Source organism: Lytechinus variegatus, chromosome 5 (assembly GCF_018143015.1).
Source record: "Lytechinus variegatus isolate NC3 chromosome 5, Lvar_3.0, whole genome shotgun sequence".
Classification (NCBI taxonomy): domain Eukaryota; kingdom Metazoa; phylum Echinodermata; class Echinoidea; order Temnopleuroida; family Toxopneustidae; genus Lytechinus; species Lytechinus variegatus.
The window spans coordinates 19,945,135-19,960,211 of record NC_054744.1 but is presented as its reverse complement, the minus strand read 5'-3'; the positions used below and the strand labels follow the sequence as shown (position 1 = coordinate 19,960,211).

Genomic DNA, 15,077 nt, shown 5'->3' with positions numbered 1-15,077 from the left:
TTTGGTGGGGGGGGGGCATTTTCGATCAGAGTATCTATATGAATGATCTTTGATCGAAAATAAAAATTGAAGATTGAAAATAGAATAGGCACAGAGTTGTAGGCCCCTATTGGTTCTATGGAAAGCAGTTTGTGGTCATTGGTTACACAAGTATAGATAACCATAAATTATTCTATCCAGAGTATATTATGATGAATTAATGCAACATATAAAGGGAATTTGTATTTTTTGTTAATCGATTTTACCTTTATGATCTTTTCTTTTCTTATGTAAAAGGCAAAAAGAGAAAGGGTATGTAATAAATTTGAGTAGCATTTGGCTTTCCATATAGAAAGTGAATTATCAACAGCGCGAAATAGATTTCGTATTTGGGAATCTAAGAAAATGCAATGGCCTCTTCCAGGTCCAAAAAACAAGAACTATCCCGGAAGATCCTGTCCCGGGATTACGGAAAGGAAGGATATATGGAGGGGTCGATTATTCGGATTAAAATGAAGAATTTTGTGTGAGTATCGCTGGCGAAATTTAGGCGGTAGCATGCCATAGCCATCGCATTGGGTCACTCGCGGGATCATGCCATCACACTCGGTACAGGTACGGTGCGCGGTGCGGTGCATGCTTCATTTGCTTGCCCAATCCATAGAGCTATTAGCTCTATGCCCAATCTGTGCTGTGGCCAAGGCTATAGTAGTCCAGATTGGACCTTGTTGTTTGGAAGTGCCCTTTCCCAAAAGCTAACATAGAGGGCACATGTCTCCCAATCTCTAATCAGCGACAATCCACTCATCTTCGCTCCCCACCAAGAGATGAGTGGATTGTCGCTGATTAGAGATTGGGAGACATGTGCCCTCTATGTTAGCTTTTGGGAAAGGGCACTTCCAAACAACAAGGTCCAATCTGGACTAAGGCTATAGCGGCTTGGCAGCCCGCTCGCGCTCGCTCCGGCGCACAGGTCCACGTGGTTGGTCTGTGGGATGGGGCGAAACAAAAGTGCGCCAAAAGTCATTTTGGGCAATTTCAAATTTGTAATTTTTGTCATGCCCAGCTGAAAGACAATGCTTTGAAGAATACTTCAGCAAAATATTTCATTCCAGAATGTGCATAAAGGCAAGCCAAGCCCAAAGGTTGTTAATTTCCTACCTAAAAATCGTAAAATCTGACATTTTGTGTAGAATCTAGGCAGGGATGCCACTCCAAAAATTGAAGTGGTGTAAGTTAGGCCCAAATCTAGTTATAGTTTAACTGGAATTAACCCAGGCCAAGGAGCTCTGGCTCGCAAACAGGTTCAGCCTCAAAAGATGCACCCAACTGCTGAAGTATTATTAGATGTAGACCAAATGCTTAGGTCTCTGTTTTGTTGGTTGTTCTGCTGAATTCCGTTGGCTCCACTCACCAAATACAGAGACTGAAGTTCTAGCTCGATCTGTACGGGGGACTCAATGGCCCTATGTTTATGTATTAAGTTCGGATAAAACAGGGAAGTGAAGTTGCACCACAGCCGAAGTAAGTCACTGTTTTTTTCCTGTTAATGTTAACAAACTCCTCGAAACAGACGGCTGCCAGCTGTCTATATTATTATAAGATGTTATAATTAGCAATGTCTTAGAACAATTAGTAAATAGCCCAACAAGGGAAAATAATTATTAGAATTTAGACCTCTTCTTTTCAAATAACATTGCTGTTGTCCAGGATATAAATGCCATCGCAGGGCTTAGTGATCATGATATAGTAGAAAAGTATCAATATTACAATAAGAAGAAATTGTAAACCTAAACAAGAAATTTTCCAAAGATAGAAAAGTGAAAAGGAAAAAATTAAAGAAAGAATAAACCAGTTTAGTAAGCAGTACAGGGAAAGTTTAATGAACTGCTCAAGGCAGGATAAATGGGATAAGCTGGAAAAAGAGCTGAAATCCGTAATGAAGGACCATGTACCAGTAAAGTTGGCTTCTAATAGACAAAATTTACCATGGTTCACAAGAACACACAGGGGAATGTGTAGGAAAAAACAAAGATTGTATAATAAATCAAAGATCTGGTTTGAAAAACTAATTGAAACTGACCACTCACTCATTCAGTGAACACGGTTAGGTCTAACCTTGTTCTCTGTTACTACTCCCTGTGTGGTAAAATAAGATTGGCAATGATTGGCTATTTTTTCCTTGTTCTTGGGGACAAATGCTTAATTTTTATGACACTATCAGTTTCTTTACAACTATTCATCATATAGCTTGTCTCTTAAGAGTGAATTGAATTCTTTTCATTAACTTTTTCTAAATTATAAACAAGAGATTGTAAAATGACAATTTTCTTGTAATTCTATTTTCCGCCAATAGAGGGCCCTCGGTAAATATGCCCCATTATTCAAATTTTTAGCGCTCTGGTGAATACAAAAATGATCCCCAACTTACGAATGAAAAATGAATTGCAACTATAGAAAAAAATATTTTGGGTTTAATAAAAGTGATATTTTTAATGATTTTTTTTTATGTTGTGTTGTATACTGCATAGATCTACCTGTACATGTAGATTCCTCGCAGGCAGGGTGGTTGCAGTGAACAAGTGGAAACTGATAGTGTAAAAAAAAGCACGAACGAACGAGAGAAAAAATAAGCCAAACATTGCCAACCTTGGCCTTATTTCACTACACACAGAGATTCCTAAGTAACAGAGGACAAGGTTTCATGTATATCTAGCAGTCATTCGCTCTCGCATTATGTTCGGGCCCCCTGCCGAATGAAGGCAATCCGGTAGCCTGCAATTGACTGACTTCTGTGCAAATTCAGTGCAGTTTAGTTTTTCCTTGCTGTGTTTTTTTTTATTTGTCATTTTGAAGACAATCCTAAATTTATGAGAAAGTTTGCGAACTCGGAACAAAACCACAGAATTCTTTATTTATAGCACATTTTTTGCAACCCTGCCTAGAATAGTAAGAATAGGACTTTCATATTAAAGCTCTTCTAGCTGTTTAAAATGGCTGTTTGGTGATTATGAGTGGCAACAAGAACATCTCAATTTGGTGACAGATAAAGTAAGAAATCTTGTTCTCATTTTGTTTTTTCTATAGGACCTATGACTGCTGTGAGGTGTATCCAGGTCCCCATTTGAACATGATCATGGGTCCTAATGGTACTGGCAAATCCACCATAGTGTGTGCCATGTGCCTCGGTCTCAACGGCAACACTAATCTTCTCGGCAGAGCCAAGGATGTGAGTTTTGTTTCCAGGCTTGGTGGGTCTTTGTCCAAGCTGTGTATGGACATTGAGTTGGTTGGGGGATCCAAAAAGAAGTAACATTACATCTAAAACTTGGTTTTTCTTTGTTTAGATGATTCAATTCCGACATGGAAGCGGCACTTGCATTATGCGCTTCAGAGCCTAAAAAACTGCAAAACTGTGCAAACAAACGCCTGTCATTTACATTGATTTTATTTTGAGGGATGCAGTTTTAGTTTGATTGAGCAACTTGGGATTTTCAATTTATTTTAGCTCTCCCTCTTTGCAAACGTGTGAGAGCTCTTTCAATTTCTGCTCTTTTCAATATTTTATCAATTTTTTGCTCTCTCTTTTTTTGATTACCCACACCTCTGATTTTACATGAAGAGCCAGTATAGTGTAATCAGTAATATGACAGTAAAAGAAATGCCGCTGACCACCCACTGCTGAGGTTGGTGGCTGATGCCTTTTTACGGTATTTAAGCAAGAAACCATGGATGTTGATAAGAAATGGATGATGACTTCAGGTCATCTCTGAAAGGCAGCTTAATGTTTCCTCCTTCCTATCGATAAATCCATGCTGTGTTCAGTGGGAACCCCGAGGTGAGATTACCGGGTACTTAACAAAGCCAAAATATATTATTTGAAGAGCAATTTTTGAATTTTTATAATCTTACTGCAATATTAAACAGTAAATGCCAGTGTTGGAGCTCAGGTAATAATATTTACTTCATTATGAATAAGAAACACCTTCTTTTGGTTATGTCTTCTTCAACACAGTTAATGTTGGCTTGATTTGTATTACTTCAAATATCTTGTTATTGCAGCTTGGTGAGTTTGTGAAGAGAGGAACCAACAGGGCAGAAATTGAGATAGAGCTGTACAACTCTAAGGGTCGTAACCACGTTATCAGACGAGAGATTCAGAAAAATGGAAACCGCTCGGTTTTTACCAAGAACAACCTACCAATAAAGAGCAAGGAAGTGACGCAGTTTGTTCGTGAACGGAATATTCAGATCACCAACCTTTGTCAATTTCTACCCCAGGTGCGTTGAGTTATGTTTTTTGTATGTGTGACTCCAAAAAAATGATTGAAATATTTATTTTGAAAAACGTGTTCATGCATGCACCTTCACTTTTCTTGACTGGCAATTCTAATGGTATGTGTAGATGGGCTTAGAATTAATGTCCAGGAAGTTAATACCATTAAATAATTTTTATTTTGCGATTTAAAATCAAAATTAAAACTGGACACTTGTCAAACTTGGAGTAAATGTGAAGACCCAACACTATACGACCAAAGTCGATTAGGAGTTTTAGTGTGAACATCTGAAAAAGTGGTGGGTGAACAATTGGGTTTTCTTACTGTATTTGTTTTTTTTTCATGGTAATCAAACTTCCATTTGTGATGAACAATTTACATTTTCAGAGTACAAAATAGATTGACCCTACTTCATTTACTATAAAATTGTATTATGCATGGTGTGAGATATACTATAATGTCACCCTCTTTTTTGTAGTGAAAACAGTAATGGTCAAATTGTTTTATCTCTTTTCTCTCCAGGAGAAAGTTGTTGAGTTCTCACAGATGAATAATATAGAGCTACTGGAACGTACAGAAGAGTCTGTAAGTTTATTCAAGATGTCTTACTTCGGGGTGGGGGTAGCGTTTAGACAAAAAAATGGATGCCAGGTAACTGAATGGAGACTCTTTGTCAAACCCTGGCAATCTCAGTCACTGAAGTTACTTAATCATGCATTTACCCAGTCTCTTACACTTTATCACCAGATAGTGTCATCTCAGCCACTAAAAATAAGCTGAGATAGGAGGCCTAGTCAAGAGGCTAGGTGATGAATGGTATTGCTTTTTTCTCTTTTGGAGTATATATTGTTGCTACATGGGTAATTGCTCCAATTTCTTATCACTATTGAGCTTAACTCTAATTTTTATCCCCATGTGCTATTAAAAATTGAGTATATTTACATATCATGCATCTGAAGACGTTCTTGCTTATATTTGGTTTGGAAAATCATGGTAACTGTCCACATTAATAATTTGAAATCGGATTGGTTATTTTCATTGCAACGCTCTCCACTCGTGGAAACTTAGGAATTCCCTCTGTATCAGGTTTTCTTGTACTTGTTGAATTCTCAGTGTTGCCTATTTAGAATCCAGTGGTTCTTGTATAAAGCTGATGATGTCATTGGGTTATTGGCCCTTGATCAAAGCTATAAGAAAATACTACACGCATCTAACAACCTAACTTATCTGAGCCCTCTGTTATCTTTCTGAAAATATACCCCTCTTGTTCATTAATGAAATCTAAATCATTACCCAACACAAGGTCTACAGTGTAGTTTTGCAAGTTTCAGAAATCTGTCAAAACTTTCTTGCACTCTTATATTTGCATTGTTCAATGTACACCTAGTACTTGTCTGCTAACGCAGGGGGTATATTTATTGTAAATATGTAAAATATTTTATCAATCAAGTATATTTGCTAGGAAAAAATATGTCTAAGAAATTGCCATGTTTCCATATTCAAGCATTCACTGTGCATTGTGCGAAACCTTTTACACTTGATCTTTATATGAATAGATCGGTTCGCAAGAGCTGTATGACAACCATCAGACCCTGAAGGACTGCCGCACCACTGAGAAAGACCTAGAACAACAGTTGAAAGACAAGTCTGACCATCTTGAGAAGCTGAAGCAGCAGAATGAGCGTGTTGAGAAGGACGTCCAGCGTTTTCAGGAAAGACAGAAGACATTGGAGACCATTGAGACGTTAGAGAAGAAGAGAGTCTGGATGGTGAGCTGATCTATGTGCTATTGAATGGCTGTCACATGCTTTAGTGATTGTATGCCGAAGTATCTATGGCAAGCCGCTTTATCATTTAATCCTGTTTATTGATCAAGCATTTAGTTCTTCAGGAACGCAATTCTTGACATCGCGAAATCAGATTCTTGACATCGGGGAATCCAATATCGAGAAATTAGAGGGGTTTTTTTCAGAAGTTGTTTTATTGAATGTTGTATAGTATGCAGTATAATCACAAAATAAACAAAAATCTTCTCCAACTGACATACTTTCCCGTTAACAGGAATAAAGAAATGTGTCGAGAAGATGAAACAGATTTCTTGGTTTGCATATCAAGAAATCCAATGCTTCACGTTGAGAAATTTAATTCTTGATATGACTAAATCAATTTTTTGTATGTCAATAATTGTCTATTTCTTTTTCAAGAAATAGTATCAATTGATAAAACAGCTTGCCACAGCTATGTTAGCATGCACTGACTAAAACATGTAGGTGTGACCGCCCCTTGAGGCAGCTTTGGAGAACATTATGGAAGGTTTACATGGCAAAAGGAACAGATAAGAAACTGGGGCATGCTCAATCCTAAATTTCTTTTCATCATCCCACAGATAATTGAAATTTCCTGCGATAATTATGATAAGACAATGAATAACATGTTTGGTTCTGTACAATCTGTACATCTTGCATGTTTATCAATGGTGTTAGCTGCTCACATATTGTGATAATAGTCATACAATGGATTTTGTTCAAACTAATAATTTAGATGGTTACGACAACTGACAATTTGAATATGTTTTAAATCTAGCAATATGATGACAAGCGGGTTCTCTTCATGAAAGTGAGAGAGGAGAAGAAGAAAGCCGAGGAGGGACTTACGCAAAGGAAACGTCGAGCTGATCCTCTAGAAAAAGAACTACAAGCAGCTGTGAAAGCATGCAAGCAGCTCGACCAGCAGAAGAAAAATCTGGTAAGTATGCTACTTGCTGTCATCTGGTCATTTTCAAACAAAAGTGGACATGGGGGTGAAAATTAAAACTTGCTAGAAATCATTAGGCATCAATGTTTTTTTAAACTAGACATCTCAAAGTATATTTTTCCATTTCATTTACATAAAAGTATTAATTATGTCTTGAGATACAGTGAATTTTATGCAAGGGAAATTAAATGTTACAAAATGTTGATTTTTGCATTAAAATTCACATATTGCCTATCACAATATAAAATTTGTATTAGAAGCACATTTGTTGGCAAGATACAAGCTGTGTATTGCATCTAACTCCTAAATAGCAAAAAAAAATTCTGTGAAGTGTTTTTCTGAAAAAAATTGGGTTTCGAAGTTTTCAAAACTGGTTGTCGTGTCACTCACGTTTTAAATGCAAAAAGTTTTCTAGAGCTGTGTATTCTGAAAATTAATTTATCCCATTACTGGAGCAAATACAGTTTATCTGTACCTTATTGTATATAAAGTAACTTGGTCCAATGTGTTAAGGTAAAGCTAAAATTAACTGTTAAAGTTGTGTCGTGTCACTCACGAAATGTCGTGTCACTCACGGTATTATATTGTGCATAAAAAAGGACATCCAGTAATTTTTGAAGTGTTTTACCAGGGATACAGTCAAAATGTTGTTCCTAAAATCATTTAGGCCTATTTTACGCTAATTCCTCCATCTTCCTAATTTTACTCCTTTTTATGGAAATATTGAATTTGACATTGAGTTCATCTATTTTCTCTCCTCTCCGTGGTTGCCTTGGTTTAAAAAATCCTGACAATTTTCCATTGGTGTGAAGACTCGGATCCTAATTCATATTTTGGTGAATGTACTGTGATTAAGATTATAACAACATAATCAATCAACACAAAATTATGAATGTATCAAGAGAAAAACCACTATACTTTAGCAATGGACATATTTACAATGCATAAAGGATTGTTGATGGTGATGTTTCAAGTCATACCTAGGTATTACTCGAACATTCTCTGTCTCCATTTACAGAAATGAGCAGAAAGTTCACCTTTCTTTTGAGCAATGTTATTTCTTTGTTATACTCATAGAATTTTAGAAAAGTCAGGGATTCTTTTTTGAAATTTGCAGAAATTTAGTGGTAAATTAGTGTACATGAGATATAAGAGATCACCATGAACACTTTTTTCAAATTCGGAAAAGAAAATATTTTTCTTTTCCTTCTGATTGCTTAAATCAACCTTTTCATTTGCCATAAAGCTTGTACTCCATGACATGACATAAACAAATTTGCAAGAAAACAAACATTTTAGGTGAGAATGTACTGAGATTTGATAGAACATTTTAGTGCTTGAAGCAGCTACATGTCAAGTTCAAAATCATTATTTGTTCGGCCACCATTCATACCGCTAGTGATTAACTACATGTAGGGTCTGAACAGCAAACTACCGTAAGCAGACCGATGTGTGTTCAGAGCAGATTTGCATTTACACATATTCATTACAACAAAATGATGCATGTTCATGTAGGTCCCAACAAGTCCCAACCGAGACCGCATTTTGATTTAAGCAACTTTGGATGGGTTGCTGCTTGCATGTACCAGTAAATCACTTTTTTTTTTGGGGGGGGGTACCCTGATAATAACAGAGCAGGACCTTGAGGGGAAAAAGCTATTGAGGTATAAAGGGAGCCTGGTTGGGATGCTGAATTGGATTTTAGTGTGACATCCAAGGGCTTAGAAAAGGAAAGGCTAATGACTTGTAGTTGTTATGTAATAGTAGCAGACTGCAAGAATCAGGTACTGACTGTGTCTTTCACCTTGTGGCTTTCCCTGGATTCCCGTGGTATGGTATACATGTATGATCAAATAATTAGCAATGAAAAGGCGCTTACAAGATTCCAGCTAAAAGCATAGCTCTGAATTTTGGTACAGTGCCTACATGTACTGCCTTGGGAGGGTCCACATACAAGCAGTGTTCAGGAGAAAACCTATGCTTGTTGAGATGAATTCCCAAGTTTCTCAAGGATTTGCTGATAGTCCATCTGAAGTGTGCAGCAACTTGATTGGGGTTTGGTACCAAAAAAGACATTGAAACTGCCATGTCTTATTTGGACAATGCCTAAAATATTAAAGGAGGATAATATTGTAATCCAATATTTCAAGAAAAAGGAGTCATACATGACATTGGCTACCAGACCATGCCAGATGATGTTAGTGACTATTGAGAATACCTTTCTTACAAGGAAAAATTATTCCATCTGTTGTGGATGCTGAATTGTATGAACCTGTAAACTTTCATATACAGTTAGGGAGAAAGAGTTAAAGTTTTGAATGATATCAGGCCACAAAAAGAATGTTTGAGTTGATGTCAATGCCAAGACCTCATAACACCTCCTTCAAGTGCCCCCTCCTCCTCTAAAGAGGAGAGTGGTAGAAGCCCTAGTGTGAAAATGTGGTATGGTATAGGGAATGTGAGTTGATGGGCAAATATGACCATAAACTAAGAATAAAACATCAGGATGACATATTATGAATTGTAAAGAAAGCAGTTATTATGTAATTAAGCTGGTTTTTTGGTTAATGGTATTTTACTCTTCTAGATCATGCAAAAAATACTTTCAATGTTGAGATAAATGTTATATTTTTGCACTTGTCGTGTCACTCACGTTTTGGATGTCGTGTCACTCACGGTATATAGGAGGGTACCATTTTCCATAGAGGTTTGTTTGATTTTGACTATATGTGTTAGATAGGTACACTATTTATGTCCATTTACTGGTACTCACAGTACTCCATGACAACTACTTGGGCACGAATCCAACCATATGAGTTAGTGGTCAGAAACCCATGTCCAAAATTTGTTGTGTCACTCACGCACCGTTTTTTAATCATATCTACTAAACGGATTGTTGAATTCAAATCAAACTCGCAGTGGCCCATGCCAGTCCTACATTGTATATAATATAGTAGTCATGATTGATTCATAACCTTTAAGTTTGAAGATATGAGCCCTTAAACCTCTCCGATTGTCGTGTCACTCACGTTTGAAAATGACCATCTGCATGCAGAATTTCATAATCCTTGTGATAGTTAAAACAATATTCTGCTTTGTCAGTAAAAACCTTTTGACTTTTCAATATTACATCGCAAGAAAGATTTACCTGATATGTAAAAAAACCCATAAATTTTTGTTTTGTAAAATCTACAAATAAAACTATAAAACTTATCAAGCTTGCTGTGCTTTAAATGCAGTTTTAAGAATTTAATTGCTTTGAATTCTCCACATGCTACATTGTACATAAAAATATATTACTTTATTTGATAACTTCCCTGAAATGTTTTGATATTTTAGTTTGGTATATTGGGGGCAGAACAGCGCTGTAGTTTGCTTGGATACCATACAACCCTTGTTGTTGAGGAAGAGTATTGATCATGTTTTGAAAAGGGCGCTTAAGTTTGAGGCAGCTGGTCAGAGGGTTAGGGGTAGGGGACGACCGAATAAATCATCGAAGAAACAAGTGGTGTACAGTAGGAGAGTTGGTTGGAGGGAGGAGGATGCAAACGAAAGAAAGTAAAGTGGAGGGAGGGGATGAGGGTGATCTCTTTGTGTGCAAGGTGAACACGGCCAACCCTGTCGTTCGGACTAAACCGGATTTAAAGCGTGGATGACTGACTGACTTTGATTATGTTGTATTTCATTCTTCTGCAGTCACAAGGTATCAGTGAGCAGGAGAAACTGATAAAGAGTAAGAGAGATGAGATTGGAGAACAAACAGGCCAAATTGCAGAATTCCACGAGGAACTCAGAGACAAGAGGACACAGGAACAGAAAAGACTTAAATCGTAAGAATTCTTAAAGTAAATTCAAGGGTCAATGGATCATCAGCTGACTTCTCAGGCTTGTGTTGTGGGTGATGGGTGTCTATGTTTCATCCCCCTCTGAGCAAAGATGCCAACCCTCCCGATTCCATGGATTTTTCTTTAAATCGTGTAAAAATGCATATATTTTATAATGTTCATGTTAAAAGTAGTGGGAACCATTTTATTTTATAAACTTGTGAACTACTGCGACATAAGGCTCAGATTGCAGCAGAGAGCATTGAGCCACCTAGAGTTTCCAGGATCCAGCCAAGAGGGCTGAGCACTCCATGCTCGAGAAGTACGCTACTCGCTCATAATTTGATGTCATTTGCGAATACTCCCTACTTCTAATTGTCGAAAGTTGGCACCTCTGCTAGAGACTAAGTATTTTGCTTAATCTGAAAACTCTTCACTGGTTGCCCCTGAAGGAATGCATAGTCTTTAAAATCCTTCTTTTGATTTTTCATGAAGTCAGTGGAACTTCCCCTAGTTACAATAACTCTTTGATGCATAATTACCAACCCTCAAGAACCTTACGATCCTCATCAAATCTCTTACAAATTCCAGTTGCTAAAACAATCATGCGGGGAATGAGCCTTTGCTCATGCCTAAACTGTGGAATTTTCTTCCACAGTTTGAAGACCCAGACTTCAGTGACCACCTTCAAGGGTAACCTGAAAACATACCTGTTTAAGAGTGCTATTTGATAGACATATTGTTCAGACTTGTATTATATTTGTAATTGTTCTGCTCTGAAGTGTCTTGAGCATCTAATTAAGATGGAAAATGCACTATACAAATCTCATGAATTATTATAACTATAATACTAATTTCTGTAATGCCTTTCCCCATCATTTTCTGGGGCCAGTGGAAGAAAGAGTTACTTACATCTTTATAGATGGCTGATAATCAACTAGTCATCAGTGAACCCAGATCAGGTGCTTTTCAATAAACTCATTCTTCAAAGTGTCTTCTTCTGTTGAGTACAGTCCTCTTTGTAGAATATAGTTTTACTAGATGAAAAAAAAAATAAATGTTAACCCTAAAAAGACTGGGGGGGGGGGCTTTTTTGATAGGCCCCCCCTGTACATAAATCGCGATAACTTTTTTGAGCATGAAGCGTTCGCGCCGCCATTTCATGACTTTTTTCTCTTGAGTTTTGCGCAACTTTTGATACCAAATTTGTATACCCCCATGCCGCGGTTGCGGAGTTACGTAACATTTTCGTATCACATGTCACGTAAGAAATTGAAATTTGTATTCGTTTGTGTGTAAAGTGTATGGTATTTGAATGAATGTTATACACATTGTTTTCTAACTACATTTTTATTTGTTTCTTTCTATATTATGTCACTTGTGAATTCAAGTAGCAGTTCTAGGATATGAAAATAATGAAAAACATTGCATAAAAAAATAAAGAAATACATAAGAAATGCAAAATAAAGAAATACATAAGAAATTAAAATCAAAGAAAAACATAAGAAAAGTAATGCAATAAAACATGCCAATTATTGTATTTCTCTACATAATGCATGCGGAGTACTTATTTGCATATTTAGTAATTACTAATTTGCATAAGCATATCTAATAATTCAAGCATGAAACAACACAATTCCATGATAAACAACCTCTTCTTACAGCTGAAAACCTTGAAACAGGAATTTATGGACCGCAATAAGTACCAAAATATGAATAATTCAATTTTTTGATAAAAATTTGCATATTCACATAATTAATTTTGAATATAATTTGCATAAATTATGTGATATCTCTTATGCTTTGTTTTCACCAGCTAGTGTACATGTAACACATCACTTGTTTATCTTCCAAGATTGCTTTGGCTCATTGCAAGAGAGTGTAATGCAATAAAACATGCCAAATGTTGTATTTCTCTACATAATGCGTGCAGAGTACTTATTTGCATATTTAGTAATTACTAATTTGCATAAGCATATCTAATAATTCAAGCGCGAAATAACACAATTCCATGATAAACAACCTCTTCTTACAGCTGAAAACCTTGAAACGGGAATTTATGGACCGCAATAGGTACCAAAGTATGAAAAATTCAATTTTTTTATAAAAGTTTGCATATTCGCATAATTAATTATGCATATATTAAAAAATACAATGAATATCAGTATTTTGACTATGTTTCCTTTTAGAGGACATGATAAAGGATGTGTGTGCCAAATTTGGTTGCGATCGGAAGACCAACGGCCAAGATCTTAGGGGGGCCCAAAAGGCCCCCCCCCCCATTTTTTCTAGCCTCCAAAATAGCCCAGTCTTTTTAGGGTTAAATATCCAATATTTCTAGGTATATCCATTTTTGGATACATAATTTTCTCTAGTTTTGAGCATTTGTTTGTTGATTTTGTTGTAGAATTCATGACTGGAAAGAGCAGGTATCAGGATTTCAGAGGGAATTGGAACATCTTGAACCAGATGAAAATATCAAAGTGAGTCTGGGATATCTTTCACAAATACAATGGGACATTACAATGAACATGTGATTGATTGCAAACCAGATGCAGGTCCACATTTCAATCTGAACTCATGCAGTGTAATGAAAATTATTAGATAGCTTTTCTTCTTCATCATTTTACCTGACAAATGAGGCATTGTCTTATATGTGATGCCAAAAAATAAACACTTTAAATCTATAAATTATTTTTCGGCAAAAAGACATTCAATATCATTTCTCTTTTTTGTGCATTGATCATAAACCAACTGGATCTTTATAGGTAGTGCTTTCTCAGTAACATGCTGTCCAACTAAAGTAAAATAAAGAAATACAAATTATGTTTCATACTCAGAGAGATTCCATCTTTAACTTTATTGACGTTTTCTCTGGTTTTTACTAGCCCCAACTGGATGAAAATCTTGCCGAGATCAACAGGGTTTCTGAAGAGAAGACAACCATAGAGAAACAATGCAGCACGATAGGAGATGAAAGAAAAGCTTTAAAGAGAGAAATCAAAGGTGATTATGGGGGAATACTGTCTTAAACATGGATGCCATTTGGTCACCTCAGAAAAATTTGAAAAGCTTTGAATAAAAACGAGGACGTAGCAGTTTCGTTATTTTTTTTCCCCAATATTTGATACTATTATTGTGCTGAGTTTAAACTTAATTTAAGAAGATTTTTTTTCTACATTGTTCTCTGACAGTTTGAATGAGAGTGATTTTTTTCACTCCATATGTTGCAGTATCTGATGTTTAGTATGTAATCTCATGATCATAATCATAATAATTATATTATATAGATTAGATTGTAGTATTAGTTTCATTCATCCATGACAATTTTCAAAATTATTTTTTTCATGCTACAATTAGTTAGGCCCTACATATAAATTCCTTTTTTTCTCTGTTTTCCTTCTTTTTTTAATTCTCCTGAAATCCTTCACTGCTCCCTGTCTCTCTTTGTAATTAAGCTCATCAATATTCGCGTATTGCGCGATGCCCACAGCTGTATTGGGGATACGCCCTATACCTGTCACGGGGCCTTCCTATTGGCTAGAAGGGCTCCCACTGGGAACTAACGATGATTTTGATTGGTTTGTTTCCGAAAAGATGGGCGGGAACTTTGAGAGATATGACAAGGGAAAAGACAATGTTCAGAATACCGATTTGTGACAATCATAGCGGTGTCACATCTCGTAGAGAAATGACAAAATTTATGAGAAAAGTTATGACAGAGTTACAGAATACCACCCCAGGTCTTTTCAATTTCTTAATCCTGGTATGTAAGGCATGCTTACATAATATCTTGCTTTGAAATCTGCCTATCGTAATTTGACCGAAATTGCCCATGAAGCAACTATGAACTGGTCTATTGCTATGATACTGAAACATTTATCTAGGCTATCAGGACCGCCTAAAGAAGTTGAACGATCTACGTGATCAGAGACTACGCACCCTTCAAGGCAAGTCACCCGATACCTACAACGCAGTTCTCTGGCTACGTTCCAATCCTGACAAGTTCAAGAAGACTATTCACGAACCCATTGCTCTGGTGGTAGGTTCTCTTTTATTACGGGGCCACTAATCAGCCTGGGAATTTTCTTTTGTCAGCACTGGGATGGTAAAAGATACTCAGTCGGTTCAAAGACTATGATGAGAGTATGAGACTGGAAACTACGACAAATGTTATGAAATGATTTTAACTTGGAAGGATAAAGCAGTATGAGTTTGTAGGTTAAGTTTTGTGTTTTAGAAT

General features: G+C 36.5%; 1 protein-coding gene across 1 annotated transcript in view; it reads left to right on the top strand.

The window, feature by feature from the left end:
• Positions 1–313: 313 nt before the first annotated feature.
• Positions 314–15,077, top strand: part of LOC121415675 (structural maintenance of chromosomes protein 5-like) — a 35,440-nt gene continuing 20,676 nt past the window's right edge. Inside the window, exons 1-10 of the mRNA XM_041608978.1 lie at positions 314–505; positions 3,067–3,208; positions 4,042–4,260; positions 4,779–4,841; positions 5,813–6,025; positions 6,840–7,001; positions 10,707–10,840; positions 13,242–13,317; positions 13,723–13,840; positions 14,722–14,876. Coding sequence (XP_041464912.1) covers positions 390–505; positions 3,067–3,208; positions 4,042–4,260; positions 4,779–4,841; positions 5,813–6,025; positions 6,840–7,001; positions 10,707–10,840; positions 13,242–13,317; positions 13,723–13,840; positions 14,722–14,876 — 1,398 coding nt within the window. The 5' untranslated portion in view covers positions 314–389. The remainder of the gene's footprint in view (positions 506–3,066; positions 3,209–4,041; positions 4,261–4,778; positions 4,842–5,812; positions 6,026–6,839; positions 7,002–10,706; positions 10,841–13,241; positions 13,318–13,722; positions 13,841–14,721; positions 14,877–15,077) is intronic.